Source organism: Hibiscus syriacus, unplaced genomic scaffold (assembly GCF_006381635.1).
Source record: "Hibiscus syriacus cultivar Baekdansim isolate YM2019G1 unplaced genomic scaffold, ASM638163v2 tig00012420_pilon, whole genome shotgun sequence".
NCBI lineage: Eukaryota > Viridiplantae > Streptophyta > Magnoliopsida > Malvales > Malvaceae > Hibiscus > Hibiscus syriacus.
The window spans coordinates 102,360-128,534 of record NW_024062275.1 but is presented as its reverse complement, the minus strand read 5'-3'; the positions used below and the strand labels follow the sequence as shown (position 1 = coordinate 128,534).

The following is a 26,175-nucleotide window of genomic DNA, read 5'->3' as shown; positions in this document are numbered from 1 at the left end:
ATTTAACTTTTCTGAATGCAAGCCAAGAAAATATGATTCTTTGCCCTTGTAAGAATTGTGTGAACATTAATTGGCACATTCGTGAAGTTGTGTACGAGCATCTAGTAATTTTTGGATTTGTTCGGGGGTATAGAAAATGGATCTTTCATGGAGAGATTGTATCAGATAGATCTGCTTCCACGAGTTACTCGACTTATCGTGCTCCTTCTCCCCATCCAACTTTTAGAGAAGATGACATGGAAGGGATGTTACGAGATGCATTTAATATGCACAATCATCAGTCGTATGATACAGAAAATTATTGTCAGGATGATGTTAATGATTTCACTGAGATTGGAAGAAGTGGATGTGATGAAGAGCCAAATGGAGAAGCGGCAAAGTTTTACAAGTTGCTGAATGAAATGAATAAACAACTTTATGAGGGATCAAAGTTTTCAAAGCTTTCTTTCTGCATTCGTCTTTTCCACTTAAAATGCCTGGGAGGGTGGACTGGTAACTCCTTTACGCAATTGTTGGAGTTACTAGGAGAAGTGTTTCCTTTTGCAAAAATCCCTCAATCATGCAAAGATATGAAGAAAATGATCAAAGATTTGGGTCTTGGATATGACAAAATTCATAGTTGTCCGAATGATTGTATGTTATATTGGGGTGATCGAAAAAATCAGGAGTCTTGTCATGTATGCGGAAAATCTCGATGGATTACTAGAGAGGCAGAAAATGTTACTGAGGATGAAGCTCAAGCACGATCAAGAAAGAAACCGATCAAGATTCTGCGATATTTTCCTCTCATACCTAGGCTACAAAGATTGTTTATGTCCTCCAAGATTGCTGAGTCTATGAGGTGGCATCATGATGGCAGAACCGATGATGGATTATTACGGCATCCTGCAGATTCTTTAGCTTGGAAGTCATTTGACAACAAGTATCCAAGTTTTGCGAGAGATCCTCGAAATGTCAGGCTCGGTCTTGCAACTGATGGGTTTAATCCTTTCAAACTCATGAGTACTTCGTATAGTACTTGGCCTGTTGTACTTGTTCCATACAATTTGCCTCCCTGGATTTGCATGAAACAATCATCTTTCATCTTATCCATGATAATCCCCGGCGAGAAAGGCCCCGGAAATGATATTGATATTTACATGCAGCCGCTAATTGCAGAGTTGAAACAGTTATGGGAAGGGGTCGAAACGTATGATGTGTTGACAAAGGAGAACTTTAATTTACGCGCTACTTTATTATGGACAATTAATGATTTTCCTGCATATGCAAATTTATCTGGTTGGAGTACCAAAGGTCGTTATGCTTGTCCTTGTTGTGCTGCACAAACATGTTCGAAGTGGTTGGTTAATGGAAAAAAGTTCTCTTATATGGGACATCGTCGGTGGTTACCTGATAATCATAGATTTAGATGTCAAAAGAATATGTTGATGGTGATGAAGAGTTTCGAAATGCTCCTGACCAAACAACCGGCTCTGAAATATTCAGAATGTTGAAAAATATCAATTTTACTTATGGAAAGATGAATCAACCAACTAGTACACGATCAAAGAAAAAGGCAAAATAGGTCAATGAAGAGCTTGAAGTTGACGAACAAACTGATGATGAGTATGATGAAGAGGATGATCCAAATGAGGTAGACTTGTGGAAAAAGAGGAGTATATTCTTCGAGTTGCCTTATTGGAAAAAGCAGATTTTGAGACATAATCTTGATGTAATGCATATTGAGAAGAATGTCTGTGAGAATATTATCGGGACCATTCTGAATGATGGCAGAAAATCTAAAGATAATCTTAAGAGTCGACTTGACTTAGTGGACATGGGAATTCGACATGATCTTCATCCGCAATTACGTCCGAATGGAAGAAATTTCTTGTCGCCTTCTATTTTTTCTCTTTCGAAGAAAGAAAAAGAAGTGTTTTGCACGGTGTTGAAGGATATAAAGGTCCCAGATGGGTATGCATCAAACATTTCTCGATGTGTTAGTGTTAAAGATCGAAGACTTTATGGTTTAAAGTCTCATGATTATCACATATTAATGCAAGATTTACTACCAGTAGTTGTTCGCGGTTGCATGTCGAGTAAGGTGACGTCTTGTATCATTGAACTTTCTAATATAATGAAAGCCATATGTAGGAAAGTTCTAATGGTTGAAGAACTTGATAAACTACAAGATCGAGTTGCCTTGACTTTATGCAACTTGGAGAATATATTTCCGCCTTCATTCTTCACAATTATGGTGCATCTATTAATTCATCTTCCTCACGAAGCAAGAGTTGGTGGTCTCATTTTCTATCGATGGATGTACCCTATAGAGAGGTGTTAATTGAATTACACGTTTCAAATTACTACTGATTATACATTTGAATAAAATGTATTTACGTAGTATGTTGTTTTCTGTATAGGTTCTTGGGCAAGTTGAAGTCTTATTGTCGTAATAAGCGTTATCCAGAAGGATCAATTGCTGAAGGGTATTTGGTAGAGGAATGTATGACATTTTGCTCTAGATATTTGGAACATGTTGAAACAAGATGGAATAGACCAAATCGAAATGATGAGTTAGGTACTGATGACTTAACTCAACATTATTTGTTTGGAAGTTATGGTCAACCATTAGGGAAAGTTGAAATTGCACATTTAGATGACACGTCTTGGGTACAAGCACACCGATATGTTCTTTTCCATCACGATTCAATAGATCACTTTCGCACGTAAGTCTTTCGGACCCAATGCTAATGAAATCTCTTTATCTTTTATATTTATCAATTTTTAACGACATAATATTCTTTATAGTGAGTTTAAAGAAGTATTGAGATCTCGAGCACGCTCCCGAAGATTAAATTCGGGTTTTCAATGGTGAATTTCTCTCGATTAATTCACACGGGTCAACGTTTGATGGATGAACCATATGTATTTTCCTCTCAAGTGAAACAAGTATTTTATTGTCACGATCCAATGGATGACGGTTGGTATGTTGTGCTTCGAAATACTCCCAGAGACTTGATAGACATCGGGGATGGAAGTAGAGATGACATTGAAACAAGATCAGAGTGTTTACCTCTACTACCACAAAACTTAGATGAAACTATCAGTAATACAACACAATTTCAATGGGTTCGGGAGGACGTTGATGAAGATATTTATGACAACTGACATTACATAAGACTGTTGTACGATTTTATATCTTCATTTATTTATTTATAATGTTATAACCCTTAATATGTTGTCTTTCAATGTATTCATTAATTAAATCATTTTTTATTACTCATGTTTGTTTATTACAGATATAATGCCGAGGAGAAAAATATCTGATTTGCGGGTTGTTCGAGCTTCTGAAGACCATGTAGAAAGAAATAACGAGGAAACGAATGCACCTGAGTCTTCCGAAGTTCCTGAAACTATTGAAGAAGTAGAAATTCAAGGTAATCTTCGAAACTTTATTTACTACTTTGTTCATTTTCAAAACTGACATTTAATAATTTCTTATATAGTTGAAAATGCTGGAACGCGCAATACTCGAGGACGTACCACTTTAAAGGAATTATACCAACTTCCTCCTGGGCATCGTGTCAAAGTTTCAAGAAACGATGCCGGTCAACCTATTGGCCCAGAATCACGTCTTCTAGCAGGTTACTTAGGCATAGTTGGACGTAATGCGAATCTGTTACCGATCAATTATGAGTCATGGCGCAAAATGCCTAATAGTAATAAAAATCAAGCGTTGGATTTTGTTAAGGTAATAATGTCATTATAATAGATACTCTATATAAATTCAATACTAATTTATACTTACGGTGCACACTTATTTGCTGTATAGGAGAAATTTGTTTTAGAGGTCTCTGACGATTATGTGAAGCAAGCGTTAGGGAAGAGATGGAGGGATCACAAGAGCTCCTTAAAGAAGAAATACTTCAAGAATGATCTCAGCCTTGAAGAGAAGTTGCAAACAGTCCCACCAGGAATGCTCAGGTACCAATGGGAAGATGCAGTCAGATTTTGGAGTTCTCAAAAGGACAGGTATGATGTATTTTTCATAAATACTTGTAACAAAATTTAAATCATCATTATAAGTGGTTGTTTGACTTTGTAGGACCGAGAGCATGTTGGTGTTGCTAGTAGGCAACAACAAAAGTTTACGCACACGGCTGGATCGAAGAGCTTTGCTTGTATAGCTCATGAGGAGGTATTATAGATTATTGAAATAGTTTTTTTGTATTCCATGTACATACTAACTCATAGTAATTACATTATGGTACATTGTAGGTAAATACATCCGGTTCTAAAGTTGGTCGAATCCAACTCTTCGATATGACACATACGAAGAAGGATGGCACTCCTATGACTGCTGACGCTGCAGAAATTATGGTACGTTTATTGGGTAGATGTTTTAAATTTACCTGACTTTATTTATATTTGTACCATGACATTTTTTATTTTAATTAATTATTCACTTTATTATTAGGAAAAATTGAGGGAGAAAAGGGCAGAGTATCATGCTACTGCTTCGAGTCAAGGTATTGTTAATGATGATGACATTGAAAACCAAGATATTAATGACGTTTTGGGTCCTGAAAGATATGGTCGGGTGCGCTGTCAAGGATCATTCGTTACTCCCACCAAATATTTTGGATCCAGTTCATCACAGTACATGTCATCACAGTCTCGATCTTCCCAATTACAAGTTGGTCGTTTAAAAGAAAAGTTGGCTGAGATGGATCAACAAATGGCTAACTTGAAAGCGGAAAATGAAGCAAGGGAAACAGAGAGAGCAGCAGCGGAAGCAGCTAGAGCAGCAGCGGAAGCAGCTAGAGCAGCAGCGGAAGCAGAGAGAGAAGCAGCGGCAGCACACAGAGAGGCAGCGGCAGAACAGAGAGAAGTAATATATCAGCAGAGATGTAAAGAATTTGAAAAACGACTCAATGATATGATGCTGATGATACAAAAAACGCAACCTCAGAATCCACCATCGTAGCCTCATTTATGTTATGAGCATTATGTTAATGTTACTGAACCGTGTTTAACTTAACCTATATTACGTTAATGAAAACTTTTATTTATTATATTGGATTTGATGTTATTGTTGTTTTGTTTGTTAGATAATGGAACAGGTTGAAAAAACAGATTTGGGGTATTAAGTATAATTTTTAGAATTGTTAAATTCTGTGTTATTTAGCGGTGTTTGTAACAAAATGCTGCAATATACCATACATTTAGCGGCGTTTTTGATAAAAACGCCGCAAAATCTCAATACATATTCTGCGGCGTTTTTAGGAAAACGCCGGTAAAAATAAAAATTTACTGCGGCGTTTTTGAAGAAAACGCCGCTAAACATCAACGACTATTGCGGCGTTTGTCTGCCAAATGCCGTTAAATATCAAAACCTATTGCGGCGTTTTAATGATAAACGCCGCTAAATATCAATACCTTTTGCGGCGTTTGTTGAACAATCGTCGCTATATGTTGTAACCTATTGCAGCGTTTTTTTGTTGAAAAACGCCGCAAACTTTAGCGGCGCTATTTTTAGCGGCGCTTTTAGCGGCGTTTTTTTTTACGCCGTATGTGTTTTTAGCGGCGTTTAAAAACGCCGCTAGAAATAAAAAAAATGCCGCAATAAGCCACTTTTGTTGTAGTGGCGGCAACACCAACTTTAATGTTGGTTGCCGACCGTCAGTTTTTTTTCTATAATATATCTTTATTTTCTTTTTCTTTTGTTTTTTTTTATTTTCAATAAAAGTGTTTGTGTTGCACGTTTTCTTTTTCTTTTTTATACGTTTTTCGATTCTTTGACTGTTTTTTCATTTATTTTTTTCTAAGGGTTGATTTGACATCGCTACTACTGATCAAGACGACATTTATCTGATATCTTGTTGATCTTTCCTGCTTTGGAGCCTCGGATTGGATTTGGGTACCCAACTTGCGTTCGTGGATAGCTTTTCGCTCTCGAGTTTGATTTGCAGTTTGTCGTGGTCTTTCAATAGTTTGATCATCTTTTGTGGTTCGTTTGGCGATGCGATCATATCTGTTTGTATTTATCTTTATTCAAATTTCTTGTTTAGATATAATATTTCCTTGCATGGTCCTTATGTGATCTTTAGTTACTAGTTTTGTTTCAATTATTATAGGAAATTTTCCTAATTATGTGTTTAGTTTACGATTGTGATTGTAAATATTTATTGTAATTTGAAATATTTCTTATTTTGAATAAAATTAGTTACTTCTATAAAAAACTAATACAACAATATTTAGTATGTAGATGTACTAATTACTATGTACTATCAACGTATATATTTTTTTAACTAAGTACGAAGTTTGTATTTAGAATCACTAGTATTTTTTTCTTGAAAATTTTAATGTAATATTTACTAGAGAAGTAGTTCTATTATGCTAAAAAAAAAGTAAACACGTGAAAATGGAATTTGTAATAGGTTAATTTCGATTACATGTTATTAATTGTTACTGATTATTCGTTTCTTTAACGGTTAGATTATATGTAACAAAATATTCTCGATCATTTGACAATGAACGTTCAATCATCCTGTTGCAGCCCTAGTGCTCGAACTCGTGATCTCTAGAACAACAACGATTTCTTTAACCACTTAGGTAAGTTGGTTTGTGCTTTAACTTGAAGAGTTGAGTATTCCAGATTGGCAGGTTTGGCATATGGCTTGATAACTTATGTGGATAACTTTGTGTATTTTCTTTTCAAAGGCCCCCATATTTCCTATAATCCTATGGATCCACCGATGGTAAGCTTTCTGTGGTTCATTTATTATTGGACTTTCACCCCTTTTTTCCAACAATTTTATTTAACTTGTTACTCTTTTTTCTAAAGGTACATATATTCTCTGCCTTCAAATAACAGGTGAGTTTAGCTCAAATATGACTTGTCTTTATGACCAATAACGCCTTCAACTCTAAATACTAATGTGTTGCAATACTTTCTCTTGAGAAGGAGCTGGAATATTCATACCAAGAACTTTTGCTTGGCATATTCTGCTTGACTGCACTTGTAACGTACACATGGCGACGACGACATTTATCAGCCGACGACGCCATCGAAGATTTCCTTCAGAATCCATGTTTCATTCCGATCCGATTCTCTTATCCTGAAATAAAGAGAATGACAAGAGGCTTCACAGATAAACTAGGTGAAGGAGGTTTTGGCACTGTGTTCAAGGGGAGGCTCCGTGGTGGTAACCTTTGTTAAAGTCAAGGAAATATGGCAGCAGCCGAATGCTATTGTTTTGTCAAAGTTTGGCATGTTTATTGTTGAAATTTTGAAGGGATAATCACCAAATTAAGTCATTGAACTTTAGGGTATTTATAAGATTAGTCATCAAACTTCAACTATAAATATTATATCCCATTTAGCTTCAAAATCATCCCAAAATCCCGAAAATCATTTCTTTCTCCCAATACTAGAGAGCTTTCTTGTGAGTAGTGAGTGTTTTGTAAACACCTGTAAATTTTCTCTCTTAGTAAAAGATCTGCAGCAGTCCGGAGACGTAAGCAAATTGGCTGAACTCCGTTATCAATTTCGGGTATTATTTTTTCTATTTTTATTTCGCATTCTCACTAATCTGGTTATAGGGAAATTACTCGTTCTCGGTTTATTTCCCAACAACTGGTAATCAAAGCTTTTGGTTGTGAATTTTGTCAATTTTTTTGCGAGGTTACTATTCATTATTGTTCATGTGAGTAGTGGATTTCGTGAATAGTAAAAAAATTCGGCGATACGATTTTATCGACGGGGGTGTTCTAATACACGGTGGTTCGTAATAATTGTCAGAACCGATACAAACGTAGCCAGATTTGAGTGGGAGCGATGGCTGCAGACGAAGGGAAGATGAAAATTGAAAAGTTCGATGGTGCGAACTTTGGCTTTTGGAAGATGCAGATTGAATATTTTCTGTACTAGAAAAATATATATCAACTTCTATCAGGAAAACAACCAGAGGGCATGAAGAATAAAGACTGGGCCCTTCTCGACAGACAATCCCTCGGAGTTACCCGACTGTCGTTATCCCGCAATGTTGCTTTCAACATAGCAAAGGAAAAGCCACGACAGGTCTTATGGCGGCTCTCTCCAGTATGTATGAGAAGCCACCGACCTCAAACAAAGTGTACTTGATTAGGCGATTATTCAATTTGCGGATGGCAGAAGGGGCATCAGTGGCTCAACACCTGAATGAACTCAACACAATTACAACCCAGTTGAGTTCCATGGAAATTGAATTTGATGATGAAGTTCGCGCTTTAATTCTCTTATCATCTTTACCAGACAGCTGGAATGCTACTGTTACAGCAGTTAGCAGCTCGTCGGGAAATAGTAAATTGAAATTCGACGATGTTCGGGATCTGGTACTGAGTGAAGAAATTCGACGGAGAGAATTGGGTGAAGCATCAACCTCCTCAGCCTTATACACGGAGACCAGAGGGAGAACTTCATAAAGAAATTCAAATCATGACAGATCTAAATCCAGAACGGGAAAATCAAGAACGGGAAAGAAATATTTTACCTGTTATAATTGCGGCAAGAAGGGTCACTTTAAAAGAGATTGTCGAGCATCGAAGAAAAATACCGGCGCACAGGAATCTGCTAACGTGACAGAGGAGACAGGTGATGCCATGATTCTAAGCGTCAACATTCCGATTGAATCATGAATCTTGGATTCATGGGCATCTTTTCACTCCACCATATGCCGAGAAATCATGGAGAACTATGTCAGTGGCGATTTTGGGAAGATTCATCTAGCTGATGATGAAACCTTGAAGATCGTCGGAAAAGGAGACGTCCGACTAAAGTTGCCAAACCAGACCACATGGACACTGAAAGGAGTGAGACATATTCCTGGCCTAAAAAGAAATTTGATTTCTGTAGGACAACTTGATGGTGAAGGATTTAGGACAACCTTTTCAGGTTGTGAATGGAAGATTACCAAAAGAGCACTCGTCATTACTCGTGGTAAGAAGACTGGTACTCTCTATGTAACCTCAAATTCAGAGAATATCATTGATGCAACATATGCTGATGGAAAATCAAACCTATGGCACCAAAGGCTTGGCCATATGAGCGAGAAATGGATGAAGACACTTTTATCAAAAGGGAAGTTGTCGGATCTAAAGAATGTAGATGTCGGACTATGCGAGGATTGCATCTTTGGCAAACAAAAGAAAGTTAGTTTTGCAAAGATTGGCAAGACACCCAAGGCAGAAAGGTTAGAGTTGATTCATACTAATATATGTGGACCATCTCCAGTTTCATCTCTTGCAGGCTCATTATATTATGTCACCTTCATCGATGATTCTAAAAGAAATGTGTGGGTTTATTTTCTGAAGAAGAAATCAAAAGTCTTTGATACCTTCAGAAAATAGAAGGCCATGATGGAAAATGAGATTGGTCTGAAAGCCAAGCGGTTGAGGTCTGACAATGGAGGAGAGTACAGTAATAGGAGATTCAGAGATTTCTGCGCAAACCATGGGATCAAGATGGAAACAACAGTTCCCATGACACCGTAGCAAAATGGTATAGCAGAGCGCATGAACAAAACTCTGAATGAACGTACCAGAAGCATGAGAATACATGTCGGATTACCCAAATTTCTATGGGCTGAAGCTATCAACACTGCAGCTTACCTGATTAACCGTGGGCCCTCAGTTCCTTTGGATGGCAGAATACAAGAGGAAGTTTGGACCAAGAAAGAAATAAACCTTTCACACTTAAGAGTGTTTGGTTGTATTTCTTATGTACACATAGATTCTGCTAAAAGAAGTAAACTTGATGCCAAGTCCAACAAATGCGTCTTTGTTGGTTATGGTGGTGATGAGTTCGGTTACCGATTTTGGGACTACGAAAATCGAAAGATCATCAGAAGCAGAGATGTAATTTTCAATGAGAATGTGATGTACAAAGACATGTCAACTGTAGAATCAAGTAACTCCAATACCAAAGTTGAAACAAATGAATTTACTAAGTTCGAGGAGATTTATGGAAATGATGTTCAGATCAGTCCTGAAGCAGTTCAAGAAGAACCAGGCACACCGGAACTAAGACGCTCCTCCAGAATTCCTAAACTAACCCAGCGTTATTCACCTTCTTTGCACTACTTGTTGTTGACTGACAATGGTGAACCAGTGTGCTATGATGAAGCAATGCAGGTGGAGGATTCAGTCAAGTGGGAGTCTTCCATGAAAGATGAGATGGACTCGCTTATGTCAAATCAGACGTGGGAATTAGTTGAATTACCACCAGGCAAGAAAGCGCTCTATAACAAGTGGATCTACAGGATCAAAGAAGATCACGATGGGAGAAAACACTACAAAGCAAGATTGGTTCTCAAAGGTTTTCAGCAAAAAGAAGGTATTGACTAAAATGAAATTTTCTCTCCAGTCGTGAAGCTATCTACAATTAGACTGGTATTGAAAATTGTAGCTGCAGAGAATTTACATCTTGAGCAGTTAGATGTGAAGACAACTTTCTTTCATGGTGATTTGGAGGAAGAAATCTATATGAGGCAGCCAAAAGGCTTCATAGAGGCAGGCAAGAAAAACTTGGTATGCAGGTTGAAGAAGAGCTTGTATGGTTTAAGACAAGCTCCTAGACAGTGGTACAAGAAGTTTGATAGCTTCATGGGTAGCAATGGTTTTACCATATGCCAAGCAGATCATTGTTGCTACATCAAGAGGTTCGACAATAGCTTCATTATTTTATTGTTGTGCGTTGATAACATGCTCGTTGCAGGCTCAGAAATGCAAGAGATTATAAACTTGAAACAAAAATTGTCGAAGCAGTTTGTTATGAAGGATATGGGCGCTGCAAAGCAGATTCTTGGGATGAGGATCAAGAGAGACACAAATTCGGGGACTTTGATATTATCACAGGCTGAGTACATCAACAAAGTACTCTCCAGGTTCAACATGCAAGATGCTAAATCAATAAGTACACCTTTAGGTGTTCATTTCAGACTCTCCAAAGAATAGTCACCAAAGACGGAGGAAGAACGTGCACACATGGTGAAGGTGTCGTATGCCTCAGCAATTGGAAGTCTGATGTATGCTATGGTTTGTACCAGACCAGATATTGCTCAAGCAGTGGGAGCTGTTAGCAGGTACATGAATAATCCGGGCAAGGTACACTGGAAAGCAGTCAAATGGATCCTCAGATATCTGCGGGGTACCACAAACAAAACACTTTGTTTTAAAGGTGGAGATACGATGCTGACAGGCTATGTAGATGTTGACTTAGCCGGAAATGTTGACATTAGAAGGAGCACTACAGGGTATGTCTATACTCTAGGAGGAACCGCAGTGAGTTGGGTTTCTCAACTACAGAATATAGTTTTTCTCTCCACAACTGAAGCAGAATATGTCGCTGTTATGGAAGCCAATAAGGAGATGGTTTGGCTCCAAAGTTTCTTGGAAGAGTTAACAAGAAACAAGAGAATAATGTTTTGTATTGCGACAGTCAAAGTGCTATACATCTAGCAAAGAATCTGTCTTTTCATTCCAGGACGAAGCACATACAATTACGATATCATTTTATCTGGTCTCTTCTGGAAAATGGGATTTTGAAACTTGAAAAGATCAGTGGAGCTCAAAATCGGACAGACATGTTAACAAAGACGGTGACTACGGACAAACTGAAGTTGTGTTCAGCTTCAGTTGGCATGCTAGAATAACAAGACCAGAAATGTTGATGCATTGATCAATGTGTGAAGACAAATTAAAATCAGTCTTCAAGTGGAAGATTATTAAAGTCAAGGAAATATGGAAGCAGCCGGCTGCTATTGTTTTGTCAAATTTTGGCATGTTTATTGTTGAAATTTTGAAGGGATAATCACCAAATTGAGTCATTGAACTTTAGGGTACTTATAAGATTAGTCCTCAAGCTTCAACTATTAATACCCTATCCCATTTAGCTTTAAAATCATCCCAAAATCCCAAAAATCATTTCTTTCTCCCAATACTAGAGAGCTTTCTTGTGAGTCTTAGTAAAAGATCTGCAGCAGTCCGGAGACGTAAGCAAATTGGTTGAACTCCGTTATCAATTTTGTGTATTATTTTTTCCGCTCTTATTTCGCATTCTCACTAATCTGGTTATAGGAAATTACTCGTTCTCGGTTTATTTCCCAACAATCTTGTGGCAATAAAATTGTTGGGTTCGAAAGCAAATGGGTAGGTTTTCATCAATGAGGTTACAACTATCGGAAGAATTCATCATGTTAATGTGGCCAAAATTATAGGGTTTTATGTAGAGGGATTGAGATAACCTCTTGTATACGATTTCATGTTGAATGGATCTCTAGACAAGATCATTTTTGCTAAAGAAAATAAGGTCACCTTAAGTTGGCAATAAAAGTTCGACATCGTGTTGCGAGTGGCTCGAGGGATCGATTACTTGCATCGAGGATGTGACATGCAAATTCTATATTTCGATATCAAGCCACACAATATTCTACTCGACGAGACTCTTACTCCCAATGCTTCGGATTTCGGACTCACGAAATTATATTATGTAGAAGATAACATCATGTCTCGAACTGCGGCTTGAGGTACGATCGGATACATTGCTCCTAAATTAGTTTATCTCAACATCGGATGTGAATCTTATAAGGCTGATGTTTATAGTTTTGGGATGTTATTGAAAATCATAGGAATGAGAAGGAATTTGAATATGTTTGTTGAACAATCGAGTCAAGAATACTTTTCATCGTGGATTTATGACTGGTTTGATCGAGCAGAAGATGTAGAGTTGGGGTATGCAACGTATGATGAAAAGAGATTAGTGAAGAAGATGGTGATAACGACCTTTTGGTGTATACAATTAAAACCCGATGAGCGACCTTTGATGAGTAGAGTGTTGGAGATGCTCGAAACCGATATCGAGCCTTTCGGATGCCTCCTAGCCCTTTCCAGTTCCTGCTTGAAACATCGAGCGAAAGTCATGGTTCTAAAAGTACAATTGATCATACTGCTACTAAGTCAATCCATGTTGCTAATACAAGTACCAACAATGTAGTGTAAAGCTAGGGAACTTAAGAAAGTCTCCAGGAGTGAATAAACAATCAGTGTACACCAACAAACTTATCTAAGTGGTTTAAAGAATTGTTATTGTTCCTAGAGATTACAGTAGAGTGATTGAACGTCAATTGTCAAATGGTTGAAAGTATTTAGAATGAATACTATTTTGTAATCACCTTAACTTAATAAATAAAAAATGTGAATGTTACTGATCATATTGGAATTAAATATGAATATGCAATGTGACAATTACATATGTATATCTTTTTTTAGAAGAAATAATGTTTATCAATATTTTTATTTTTATTTTGCAATGCTATTTGAAAATAATGGGGTAGTTTCATTACCCCTATATATTAGACAATTATATCCCTTAGATTTATTATTTAATCAGAATCAATCTTGATTGACCTGTCTCACAGCATTTTCATAATACAAATCCAACCAACTGCAAATCCCCACAACATTTCAATGGTAATCTGTTTTTTTTGTTTCCTCCTTCAATTGGATGGCTACCAGACAGATTATGTTAACCATTTTTATTTTGTTTATGTCGCTTGTTTTTCTCATGTTTCCTTCAACCAATGGAGCTTTGTACAAAATCCATGATTTGAGCCTCAGAAACAAACATAAAGAAGATAACAAGAATAACAAGGTGATGAACTTCAACAAAGCATGTTCCTTCAATCTTCTCACCAAGGGTGCTCTTATCCCTCCTTCTGGTCCATCCAAGAGCACAACGGCCACACCGATGACGACGGTTCAGGTGGTTCAGCTTCAACCAAAGATGGTCTAACAATCTAGCCCGTATGATTTGGTAAACATGGTTAAGTTTTCTTTTTTTAAATAGTTTGAGGTGATTCAAAGTAGTATCCGTTCATAATCTTCCTTAGCCATTGACAACACACTCTATAAATGTATCAGATCAAACTCGAAATCTCCACACACAAAAACATGGTCAAGCTTTATGAACCTTGAAATATGAACTGTTTGGGTGTTTTTTTTATCAAGTGTTCTCTTGTCTTCTTCTTTTTAATTTTATGGTAATGTTCAAGTTTTTTGTTTTCATATTTTGAAGCTGAAATATTGCAGATGCAATTATTATTATTATTATTATTATTATTATTATTATTATTATTATTATTATTATTATTATTATTATTATGACGATGATGATGATGAAGCATGCATTAAAACTCACCATGAATGTTGAATTAAGCAATACCAACCCAAATTAGCTAGTAGGTTAGGAAATAAGGGGAATGAACCTTTCTTCCGAACTAAAATTAATGCAAGCATAGATGAGCCCCAATATTGGAAGTTTGGAACCCCAATGTACTAATTGATAAACAAATGTATGAAATATATATATATATATATATATATATATATAAAGAATTTTGTAATAAAAAATCAAAGAAGAAGGCTGACGCTTACATGTAAAATCCTTATTACACCTTCTAAAACTTATTAGGCTTTGCTTAAATGAGCTAAAGATAGAAATTTATACCTACTTTGACATAAACGTTAGGAGTTTCTTAAATTTTGTATATTTATGGAACATTTTTATAGAATTTACCTACATTTTATAGATCCTGTTGGGATAAAAATATACTATTTGTTAGAGTGTAAGCTTTACTTGTGGAGGATAAATCCTAAACCAAGGCCTAGGGTTGAGTTGGGAGGGTCACCCTATAATGGGCCTATATTAGGAGTGAGCGTTCGATCGAGTTGAGTCAAAAAAATTTTGAGTTATTCGAGTTGATGAGTCCGATTTTACAACTCGGACTTGATTTAAAAATTTTTCGAGTCGAGTTGAGTCAAGTCAATTTTTCGAGTTTCTGTTTAAATTTAATGGTAAATATTTATAATATTTGATTCCAATTTAAGTAACCATATATACAATAAAAATATATTTCTTCATATTTTTTTCATGCGTGATATACTTATATCATACAAAGTCCAAAGGCTCGACTCAAACTTAAAAATAGATCCACTAATTACTAAAAATTTTGAGTTATTCGAGTTGCATTTTACAACTCAATTTGAACTTGAAATTTTTTCAAGTCGAGTCGAGTTTATGAAATTATAACTCGAAGTCAATTCGAGTCGAGTTTTTTCGAGTCGAATCGAGTAGAAAAATTCGGTTTTTCGAGTCGAGTCGAGTTTCGCTCACCCCTAACCTATGCAAAACCCGATTTAGATTAGTCGATCAATAGATCGGAAACCAGTGATTAATTCACACACAAAAAATAAGCTTACTTGTGGAGGATATATCTGAAGAACAGAAAACATAACCTTATCGTCGATGGTTGAAAATCTTGTTCTTAAAAATAATTTTAATCACTTGATACATATGATTTTAATATAATTATCTCCCAAGATTTCAATAACATCACCTCAAAGATTTCTTATATAATTTTACTCATTTAATATGGAAAAAATGATTTAAGAAACCAGAATAAGAAAGAAAATAAAAGCTTCGTTGGCTAAATAGGCCAGGTGGGGGAAAATTGAAAATTAAGAGTGTTTGATGATTATATGTTACCTAGAATATTTGTTAAATTGGACATGACAAGTTTCAAAAGGAAGTTAAAAAAATGAAACTCGTCGTCTGAGCATAACAAGTTTTATATAATTTTGTTCCATTTTATATGACGAGTTTCAAGTTTTTAATATATTTTATGAAACTCGTCAACAACTAAAATTGATTTTGCAAAAGAGTCGTCAAAAGCCACAGCCCAAAAGAGACTTTGCTCTATTTTCTTCTTCTTCTTTTTTTGGCATTTTAAGACCAAATTAAAAGAAAATTGAAAATATAAGGATTAAAATAAAATTTTATAAAAAACACTATAGTAAAATGAAATATTATGAATTTAAGGAAGAAATCCAAAATTCACTTAATGCTTATTTATATAAGAAATATTTTAGTCCTTCATTTTCATTTCTTTACAATTTAGAATCAAGAAGAGAGAAAAATGAAGTAAAAGCAACTATCGGGGGCTTTGCTAAAGTTGTCCTCATATTTTGGAGACTTTTCTAAAATCGTCCTTATCTACTGATAACTTTGTCAAAGCCGTCTGTTGACAACTTTACTAACCACTATAAAAACATCTATATTTCACGCAGTAGCATCCTAATTTTTTCAACATATAAACTTTGGTCAAATGGGCTTGTATATCCTTGTCTTCATTATTTTTTTGACTCGGTTTGTCCGAGATTATCTCTTTAGAGATGACAAACAATGTATGGTTATTTGATTTATGCAGTTGGGCGCCAACACCTTGTGTTGCTTAGGAGGGATTTTTAATGAGGCCGGTTTTCCTTTGGGAAAAAAATGAATAAATAAATTTTCAGAAACTCGAAATATTATGAATTGATTGTATAATTTTCTCATCCTCTAAGCTCTAAACATGAATGGATCAGACTCTGATTCAAACATTTAATATCCAACCCTTGAACACCTCTAACGAAAAACAATGTGAACAATCAGAGTTTGGTAGCAATTGTACCTGTAAAAGCCAAGTGAAGTAAATTCGGGTCTTTCGTTTTTCTAGTCTATGCTTTGCAGGCGATAAATTCTACCCTAAGTTTTTTTATTGTCAAGGTAAATAGACTTCAAAGGAGATGAAGATACAAACTGCTAGTAGCATGAAGACCCTTTTCGTAAAGCGGGGAATTAAAGGAGACTTATTAGGAGTTCGGTTTTAGGTTGGAAATATTGGCAAATACTTTTCATCACTTCTGACTCGCTACTTCATCAGGGGTTCGAGTACTCATCTGGTCTACTGCATGCACTGTGTTTTGCAGCTCCTCCCATATGGTTTTGTAAACCATCCTCTGCCTATTCACAGCTGATTGTCCTTCGAATGCTGAAGAGACGACATCGATGCTGCAATATCCGAGATAAATACAGTTTAGAAATTCTGCAAACTACGAAGAAAAGCACACTAGAATCGACAAATCATATACTACTCCGACTCTTTATTTAAGCGCTAGCAAGCGAAGCATACTTGGACATGAGTACAGAGATGATTCTCTAAATACATAGGAAAACTTTAAGGAACATACTATGTAACACACATGCCAGTAATCTGGCACTTACATTTGAGTCCATGTAAACGAATTATAGGCATTGCTGCAAAACTAAATAACTGAGAAGGAATTTTTGTTGATATTTGATAACAAAGAATCTCATAAATTACTTAAGATTACTCCGAGAAAGAATGTCAACTAATCGTGTGGATTCACCCTAACATTCAAGAAGTTCCGGAAAAAAAGTATTGAAAATGAAACAAGAAGCCAATGCACCTCTTTTTTTTTATAGGAAGTGGAAACCTCGTTAAAAAACCCCTTCATTATTAACGGAACACCAATCAATGTTCCTTAATCAGCGGAAGGAGGAAAAGATTCCCTCAAAATTCATTAATAAGTAAAAGATTACATAATGTTTAAAACAAACAATCCCCTTACAAAAACAACCAGAAACACACCAAACAACACATCTTACACTCAATTAAACGACAACCTAACCCAACAAACAATAACTACCCAATACCAGCCTTAACTAAACTATCAGCTTCTATATTAGTTGTTCTGTCAACCCATCTGATAGCACCCTCCAATACTCTTATCATGGCATCAATATCTTTCACTAGATCAAGAAAAACACCAGGACACTATCTAAATTCTTAACCCAATCCACAGCAAGTTTGTTATCAGATTCAACAATCCACCGATTCTTAAACCTCTGAAGAATAGGCTTAAAGATAAGTAAACCTATCTTGATGGCAATAAGCTCCAGCAAAGTTGGAAGGCCTGGACCAGCAGATTCTTTGAAAGAACCCTTCATCTCGCCAGCCTCATCTCTAAGTAAACCACCTACACCGCTTTTTCGCCAATCTTTGGAAACTGCTGCATCTACATTCAATTTTAGATAACCCTTTGGAGGAGGAATCCAAGACACAATTTTAGGAGCCGAATTTCTGGAAGTACATCAACAATCTCCAATAGATGGATCACTAATCAAGGAGTCTTTAGTAATAGTAATCTCGTTGAACTTAGCTAAGAACCAAGAAGCAACCCTTAGCCTAGCCATGAAAAATAACTCTATCCGATCCAAGGATCTTCCTTCAAACACCACTGCATTTCTGAATTTCCAAATGGTCCAAAGCACTGCTCCCGAAATTAAGGACCAAACAGAAGAAGAAGGCATCATATCATTCCAAGCAATTAAAAAACCTTGAGCATTAACATGAAGAACCGAACTAATTTTCCAAAAATTCAAAAACTTATTCCAAAGGAACCATGCCACCGTGCAAGAGAAAAATAGGTGAGGAACAGATTCAATCTCTCTTTTACACAAAGGACAAGAAATATCAACAATCCCCGAAACTTCTATGATTTGTAGCTCAAACTTAACTACCAATTTCTGATGCGCTAGTTGCCACATAAAAGTTTCTACTTTTGGAGGCACCAACCTCCTCCAAATACATTTCACCCAAAAATTGTCTTATACCGATTCAAGAAAACAAGTCTTCATGCAAGAGTTAACAGAAAAAATGCCTTCCCCATTCCCTCTCCAAATCAGACCATCTCTAGACTCTTGGGATAGGCTGAAATTATGAATGATAGCTAGTAAATTTGAAAATTGTTCTAGCTCCCAATCACATAGGTTACTTCTCAACTGAACATACCAAGACCACCCTGATGAATTGAACTCACCAAATTCATTTAATATCCCAAACTGATTCGAAGAAAGAGAAAATATTCTCGGGAAAACAGTCTTCAAAGGATGATCTAGAGCCCAAATATCAAACCAAAACCTGATTCTCTCCCCATTACCCACTTTGAATTGAAACATGCTACGAACATTAACACCAAACTCATCATCTTTAAAATGATTATTAACCACCGATTTCCAAATCCAAGAAGCATTAGTTGGTAATTTGCTAGATAAAAAAAATCAGATTAGTGTTCTGATTATATTTAGAGCAAATCATCTTCTTCCAAATTGAATCGCTATCATTAGCAAACTTCCAAAACCATTTCTCTAATAAGGCCCTATTCATAAAAATAAGATTCAACACACCCAGACCACCACAACTTCTTGATTTACACACTGTTGACCAGTTGACCCAATGTATTTTCTTAGATTCTGTCCCTCCTCCCCACAAAAAATCGATAATGATGGATTGCAACTTAGAATTCACTGCTACTGGAATTTTAAACATAGACAAATAATATATAGGTAGAGAGCATAATACAGATTTCAATAAAACCATTATCCCTGCCAAAGAAAGAGATTTTGCCTTCCAACCCGAAAGCTGCTTGAAAAATTTTAGCACAACCGGATCCCACAGAGCATAAGAGTTCCTATTTGCTCCAAGCGACAACCCTAAATAATCAAAAGGGAAAGTACCAACTGCACACCCAAGGTCCCCGCCTACTCCTTGACCTCTTCATCAATAATATTAATGTCAAATAATTTGCTTTTGCTGAGATTAAGCTGAAGACCGGACATAATTTCAAAAACCCGTAGAACTCTCTTAACGTTTAAGATATCCGTCTTATATGCATTACAAAAAATTATAAGGTCGTCTACAAATTGTAGATGGGATAGCATGTAAGAACCTTCTTCTTTGCCTACAACCAAACCATTAACAACCCCGAAGAAACCGCCTTGAGAAGCAATAGATGAAGGAGCTCTCCTATAAAATTAAACAATAATGGGGACAGTGAACAACCCTGTCTAAGTCCTCTTGCCATTGAAAATTCCTCTATTGGCACACCAACAACCAACACTGAGACCGAGGCTGTGGTCACACATTTTCTTATCCAGCTGCACCATTTTATTCCAAAACCCATTTTGTCCATTACTTTAAAAAGAATATCCCAATCCACTGTCATAAGCCTTCCTGAAATCTACCTTAAACACGCAACCCTTCAATCCTTTCTTCCTCCAAAAATCTATTCCTTCATTAGCTATAAAAGAACAATCCAAGATTTGTCGGCCAGGTAACATCAATCATGCAGCATCTCAACCTTCTCGAAAGACATTCCGAAAGGATCTTGTACAATCCACCTACTAAACTAATAGGTATGAAATCATCTAAGCCACCAATGTTTGAACCCTTAGGGATGAGGGTTATGAATGTGATTAATACCATGCTCCCAATTTTTACCCAAGTGGACCAAAACCTTTTGAAAAATCCCATATTCTACCCATCCGCCCTGGCGCTTTGTTACTATCACATGAATTCAAAGCCTCCCAAACTTCTTCCGTAAACCTTTTTTCTAAGCTTATACTCTGCTCTAAAGAAATTCTTGAAAAATTCAGCTTGATGTCTTCCACTTCCAGAGTATACTGGAAATTAAAAGTTTCAACAAAGTGATCACGGACACTTGCCTTGATGAGAATCGGGTCATAAATGATTTCATATTTCACTTTGAGAGCATTTAAATTCAACCTCCTCCTAATTGTGGCACAAGTGTGAAAAAATTTTGTATTCCGATCACCTTCTTTCATCCATTTCACTCTTGATTTCTGAATCCAAATTTGCTCCTTAATCCTGTATAATTTCCACAATTCTGATCTTAGAGAACGCAATTCAGCAACACTGTCTGTACCCCTCACAACCTGCTTTGTCTGAAAATTCTGCTCTAATTGATGAATCTTTACTTCTAAATCAGAAATGGCAGAAGCTGGAAAGTGATCTCTCCTTCCAGACCATCTTTTAATAGCTGAATTTGAACTTCTAATCATGCTCAAAATACCAGCTCTTCTGTTAGCTTTCTTACAATCTTTAATAGCAGCAACAACCTGCTCATCAAACCCGTCCTCATTCATCAAATAATTGAACAACCTGAAAGATTTTTTTACCCCAATTATCACCCCCACTCTTAAGCAATATTGCATTATGGTCAGAAATAGATCTTGGAAGTAGATGTTGGGTGATATCCGAGAATGCAGATGAAAAATTAATACTCAGCAAAAACCTATCCAATCTGACATCAGTAGGGTCTTCCCGGTTGTTACCCCAAGTAAATCTTCTCCCCGTTAATGGAAAATCAATTAAACCCGATTGATGAACAAACTGCCTCAAAATCTCCATCGAAATTCTGTTTTGTGCTCTACCATCCTTCTCCTCTTCTGTTAAATAAACATTAAAATCCCCTCCTACACAAAAAGGAATACTAATACCATTCAAAAACAAGCAGAGCTCCTCATAAAAATCTACTTTTTCTTCCTCCACCGAAGGGCCATATACATTAATAAACCCACACTCAAATTGATTTATTTTGAATTTCCCTAAAATAGCAATAAATATCCTATGAATTTGTCTATCTTCTACCTCAAAAACACTATCATCCCAACAACTTAATAAACCCCCTGATGAACCTTCTGCTGGCGATTCAACATACCCTTGAAGATTGTTTAGACCACTTCTTCTCAAAAAAGACCTTGGACATACCTCCACTTTTGTTTCTTGCAAAAAAAGAAAGGATGAATTCTTCTCAGAGACTATTTTAAACAGCTCGATGCTTTTTTTCCCCAAACCCCTGACATTCCATGACAATATTACTATCTTTGGTTTCATGGTAATATGCTAATATAAATCTCTTCCCCAGCTTATCAACCTACTCAACTGAACCCACTCAAACCTTCCTCTAATTTCATGATTTTATCCAAGAAAGCTTCATTCCCTTCTTTAAATGATATACCTAACATCTTGCTAATTTCCCAAGTTGTAAGAGCTTCCTTTAATAACTAAGGAAAAGCAGTGGATGAAATTGTGGAGACACTAGCCTGTTCTAAAGCATCCATAATCAAAAACTTTTGAAATCTCCTTTTAAATCTTCTATTTCCCACATCTTCACAATCCTCTTCTGAGTTTTGATCATCCTCTGCAATTTCAGATTGTCCATATCTTAAAATAACAGCACTATCATTCTGTGTGATTGAAACCCCTTCTGTTTGAGATTTGAAATCCTGCACACTACTGAGCCAAATGTTTCTCTCCCTAGATCTTTTATAAACTCTCTTAAAACTTCTTATCATCCTTCCTACCGGAGCACTCTTCATCGAAATAGTATCTGCTGAACGATTCTGAAAAATACCCCCCAAGGTTAACAAATTATTACCTTCCACAGACCCCACATTAGTTGAGTTCAATGCTGTAAAATTAAGACCACCCTCCACTACTATTTCACTGGACTGGATCCCCTTATTTACTGCCTCCTTCGGACTGCTTGGAGGAATCAAACACTGGTTATTTAATGGAAACCGAAGCCCGGAAATGTGAACTACTGGACCCGCAGGAATTAACTTCTTTATTGGGGAAATGGGTTCACTACTTTCATCTGTTTGGGCCTGAGAATTACAATTTGAATTATTCAAATTCCTTAAACCCTAACCTGCAAACTCTCCCTTTTTAAAACTCCCAAAACTGTGCAAATCTGACATCCCTTCATTAATGCTTTTCCTATCCCTGCTTCTTCTAGGAGACTGATATCCTCTTCCAAATTCAACAAAAGCGGGAGTAGTTCCCTGATCCATCCAGCTGTCAATTCTCTTGGGTGCTTCCTCAACCAACCGAACAGGACATGTCTTATCAGTTGACTTTAAGTTGTCTTCTTTCATCTCCGACGACTCTGATGCAGTTTCTCCTCCATCGAAAAAATTTTCCGGTGTGGAACTTGAGAAAAAACCATAATAGATAGAAGTCGAACCAGCTTAATTTTCACCTTGTAGGATCTTCCATACGATCCTAAAATGATCACTTCCAGAACATTAAAAGGGCTTGCCACCCTAATCAGAATTTTCACAGCCAAGAGGTCCTCCTTGTTTTTTGTCGAATCCTGAATACCATCCACAGTCCCCCACCTCCCCGCTAGCTTTTCTAAAAAAGCTTATTGCCAACATAATAATGGAACACCATAGAGCTCCACCAAACAAAAAGCCATTGGCACAGCTCTTTCATTCAAAAGAGGTTCCAGTCTATCAAACCAGAAGCATAACTCACTCCTTTTCATCCAAGTCTCCATCTCCTCATCTGACTTGAATATAATAACACAAGATTTCCAAATGTAACCCCAGCTTGCAATCTGAACTTTGATACCTTCTTTAGCCAAAGCGCTTTGCACCAACTCCAATTCAAACGCTTGTTTTACTATGCCCGTCAGTGATCTTTTTACCCAGGATGAATGATCAGAAGGAATATGCATCTACCAAATATTCTTGTTTCCTTTCCCCCTCTCTGAAGCATCATTTTTATTCTCTATATCTTTCAAAGCTCTTCTATGCGGGATGTTCATCATCAAAGCATCCTTATATGACCTATCATCCCTTATGCTTCTCGTGTGCTGAGCTCTCTCGATAGGATTGGAATTTCCTTCTGTTATCTTCTTTGAAGCACCAGTTGGAGCCTTAGCTGACCCTCCAAACCTTGAACGATCTTTATGATATTTTGCAACTCCAACAAAAACTTTCCTCCCATCTAACCATATCTCATTTAAATTTTCGACTGCCTTTCTCATTCCTACTTCATTATCAAACTAAACGAAGGCAAACAAGTAGGATTTATACTTTGGTTTGTTCGTCTCATTTGGAATGAAAACTCTAACCACATGACCTTGGGAAAAAAATAAATCTCTTAACTCTCTTCTTGAGATTCTCTTGCTAAGATTATCAACGAACACCGTCCAACTCACGCCGGAGGAGGATTGACCTTTCTCCTGTCTCTCTCTACTTTACTGACTCTCTCACTCATACTGACCTATGCGTATATGATAAGCCAATGCACCTCTTAGTAATTTGTTTAGGCAAATCAACCAATTCAACTAGTGAAAACATCTTACCAAACATGTCGGCCATCTCCAGATGCATCTTTTACGGTAACTGATTCTGCATTTAAATGTTCCTTGATCTGTAGAAGCAAATTAATCATTAGCTTGAATAAGTTCAAAGACAAAGCATAAATGAAATAAACTCTCTATTAACAAGCATTAATCAACAGTATTAAAGCATCATCTATCGCAGGGAAAAAATTTCCTTTCTAACAAAACTAGTCTTATTTTTATACTTCAGCCATGCTACGATTTGCTGTCACCACGTACATCTTGGTCCAATACAAAGCCTTATCAAAACTATGTAATTGTTGTAAAGGTCCAACATAGCTACCAGAAGCGAAGGAATAACATTTTCTCCTATAAATGGTCATCTCATAGATAACTTCAACACATTAAAAGTTAATAGTGATTATTCTAAAGACTCATTGGAAGAATGTCACCGGTGTGTGTGTTTTGACTATTTCATAAGGGGTGACTATCCGACTCAGAGATATTATTGAAATTGGACTTGTTATCAAACAGATATGTTATTTGAGATCAAGGGGCTAATAGGGCTTTCGAATAGTTAATTGCAGCTAATATAACAATCTAAAAATATTTCAGATGCTATAACTAGGATCGCACCGAAACAACTGGGCAATATTTCTTAACATGAACAGGGACTTTTCCTTTGATACCCCAAGTTTTAAAAATGATGAACGCAACCTTTTCCCAGTCGCTGATTTTTTTGTTGAAAGGTGAAGGTCCTACTAACCATGAGAATGCAATTCTTTGAAAGCATGATGAGGGCTTGAATGAAGATCGCATTAGGATTTTCTTAAGCCATAGGTAGAACTACATGTAATGAATAGTTTTGACTGCAGATGGAAAGGGGCAATATATAGTCACCTTCCCTTTTTGTTTTGAATTAAAGGTAAGAATGCTTTAAATTACTACAAGGGCCAACAAGGATATAAAGTTTCTATAGTAATAGCGTTTCTATGAAATTAGCTTTACACTCCATTTGAGAGTCCGGTTGGACGCACCCCCACTGTAACAAGGGTGGTGGAACCTTAGACAATGATCAATCAGTAACTAGTAATATTTCCTTCCTCTCCAACAAGCTTTACATACACCATTTCTAATGAAGATTAAACTCTTTCAATCTTAAATAAAGATCATCAAAGCATAGAAATCCAATAACATGAATCTTGTTCCATGTCTTCCTTTGCATTTGTTAACTTAAAGAGACCAAAATAATTTAAAAAGCCGCTTATTTATTTTCATACTTCATAAAAATACCTTTTTTTCCTTTTAAATAAGACCTTAACCACAGAAATTGTTTTATGTAACCATTAGTTGATCAACTTGACAACAAATTAAACCCAAGAGCCTATGGTAAATTATTCAAGCTATCGGCATTAAGAGAAATTCAAATAATTAAAAAGAAAAAAAGAAATTCGAGTAACACTGAAAAAACAATATATGTCATTTCCCAGGCTAAGCAGAAACAACTAAATATCAATGCCATAGTGAGAAAATTTTGAAATCTGAATAAAATCCAACGGAGGAAGGAAAGAGGGTGGAAAAGTCAGCACCTTTTTCTCCATAGATTGCATGAGAGGGGAGTCAAAAGAGCCAGGATCGTTAAAATGAGTGGCCTTTATGGAAAACCTGCGGTGACCCAAAATTCCAGGCCTAGTTTTTGAAACAACACCATTGTTGTTGACTGGTTTATTGATGGTGGAAGATGAAAACAAGCTTGGGTTGAGATGGTTTTTGATTGCCAAGAACGTGTCTTTGCTGGAGTTGGAAAGAAGTGGGAAATAGTTAAGGAAAAGATTGGTTTTAGCTGATGAGAAGATGTAAGGACGAGTTGTTAAAATAGCCTTGGCCATTGGAGAAAGCTCAGAGTGAAGATGGTTTCTTCTCGTTCGGGGATGATCTTCGGCTTATGATTTGGAGAGGAAAATGGGTGGTACTTCTGGTTAAGGGTTTCATGGGCTGGGCCTAGTGGTGTGAGAAAATGGGTTAATTCATTAGATTAAGTCGAATAAAAGCGAATTGATTTTATCTTTAATAAAAACCATGTGAAAAATAATAAATAAAGATATACTTATCACTTAAGAAAAAATCTTTTATTTAAAAAATATATATTTATCAAATAATATGATTATGTTAAATATTTAATTTCAATTAAAATACGAAATAAATATGTAATTTAAATTTAACATTTACTCTTTCAAAACTTAATTTTTCGACACTTCTTCAATTTATCAAAATCACATTAGTCGCTCCCTAGTTGGTTACTTGAGAACATTCATTAGA

The 26,175-nt window shown here is 36.3% G+C and overlaps 1 protein-coding gene across 1 annotated transcript; it reads right to left on the bottom strand.

Moving 5' to 3' along the window:
- Window positions 1-16,548: 16,548 nt before the first annotated feature.
- Window positions 16,549-25,745, bottom strand: LOC120205395 (protein BOLA4, chloroplastic/mitochondrial-like). Its single transcript, XM_039205283.1, has 3 exons — window positions 25,446-25,745; window positions 23,878-23,945; window positions 16,549-16,909 (listed from the first exon to the last, which is right to left on the bottom strand). Exons 1-3 carry the CDS (start codon window positions 25,743-25,745, stop codon window positions 16,756-16,758), a joined length of 522 nt encoding a protein of 173 aa, XP_039061214.1. The 3' UTR covers window positions 16,549-16,755.
- Window positions 25,746-26,175: the final 430 nt, after the last annotated feature.

Bases quoted from the DNA above. Each gene is read 5' to 3' on its own strand.
- LOC120205395 (XM_039205283.1), bottom strand. From the start codon at position 25,745: ATGGCCAAGGCTATTTTAACAACTCGTCCTTACATCTTCTCATCAGCT. The intron at 23,946-25,445 runs GTGCTGACTTTT...TTGCTTCTACAG, and splicing joins TGCAATCTATGGAGAAAAAG to ATCAAGGAACATTTAAATGC. The intron at 16,910-23,877 runs GTAAGATGTTTT...CGGATATTGCAG, and splicing joins GGAGATGGCCGACATGTTTG to CATCGATGTCGTCTCTTCAG.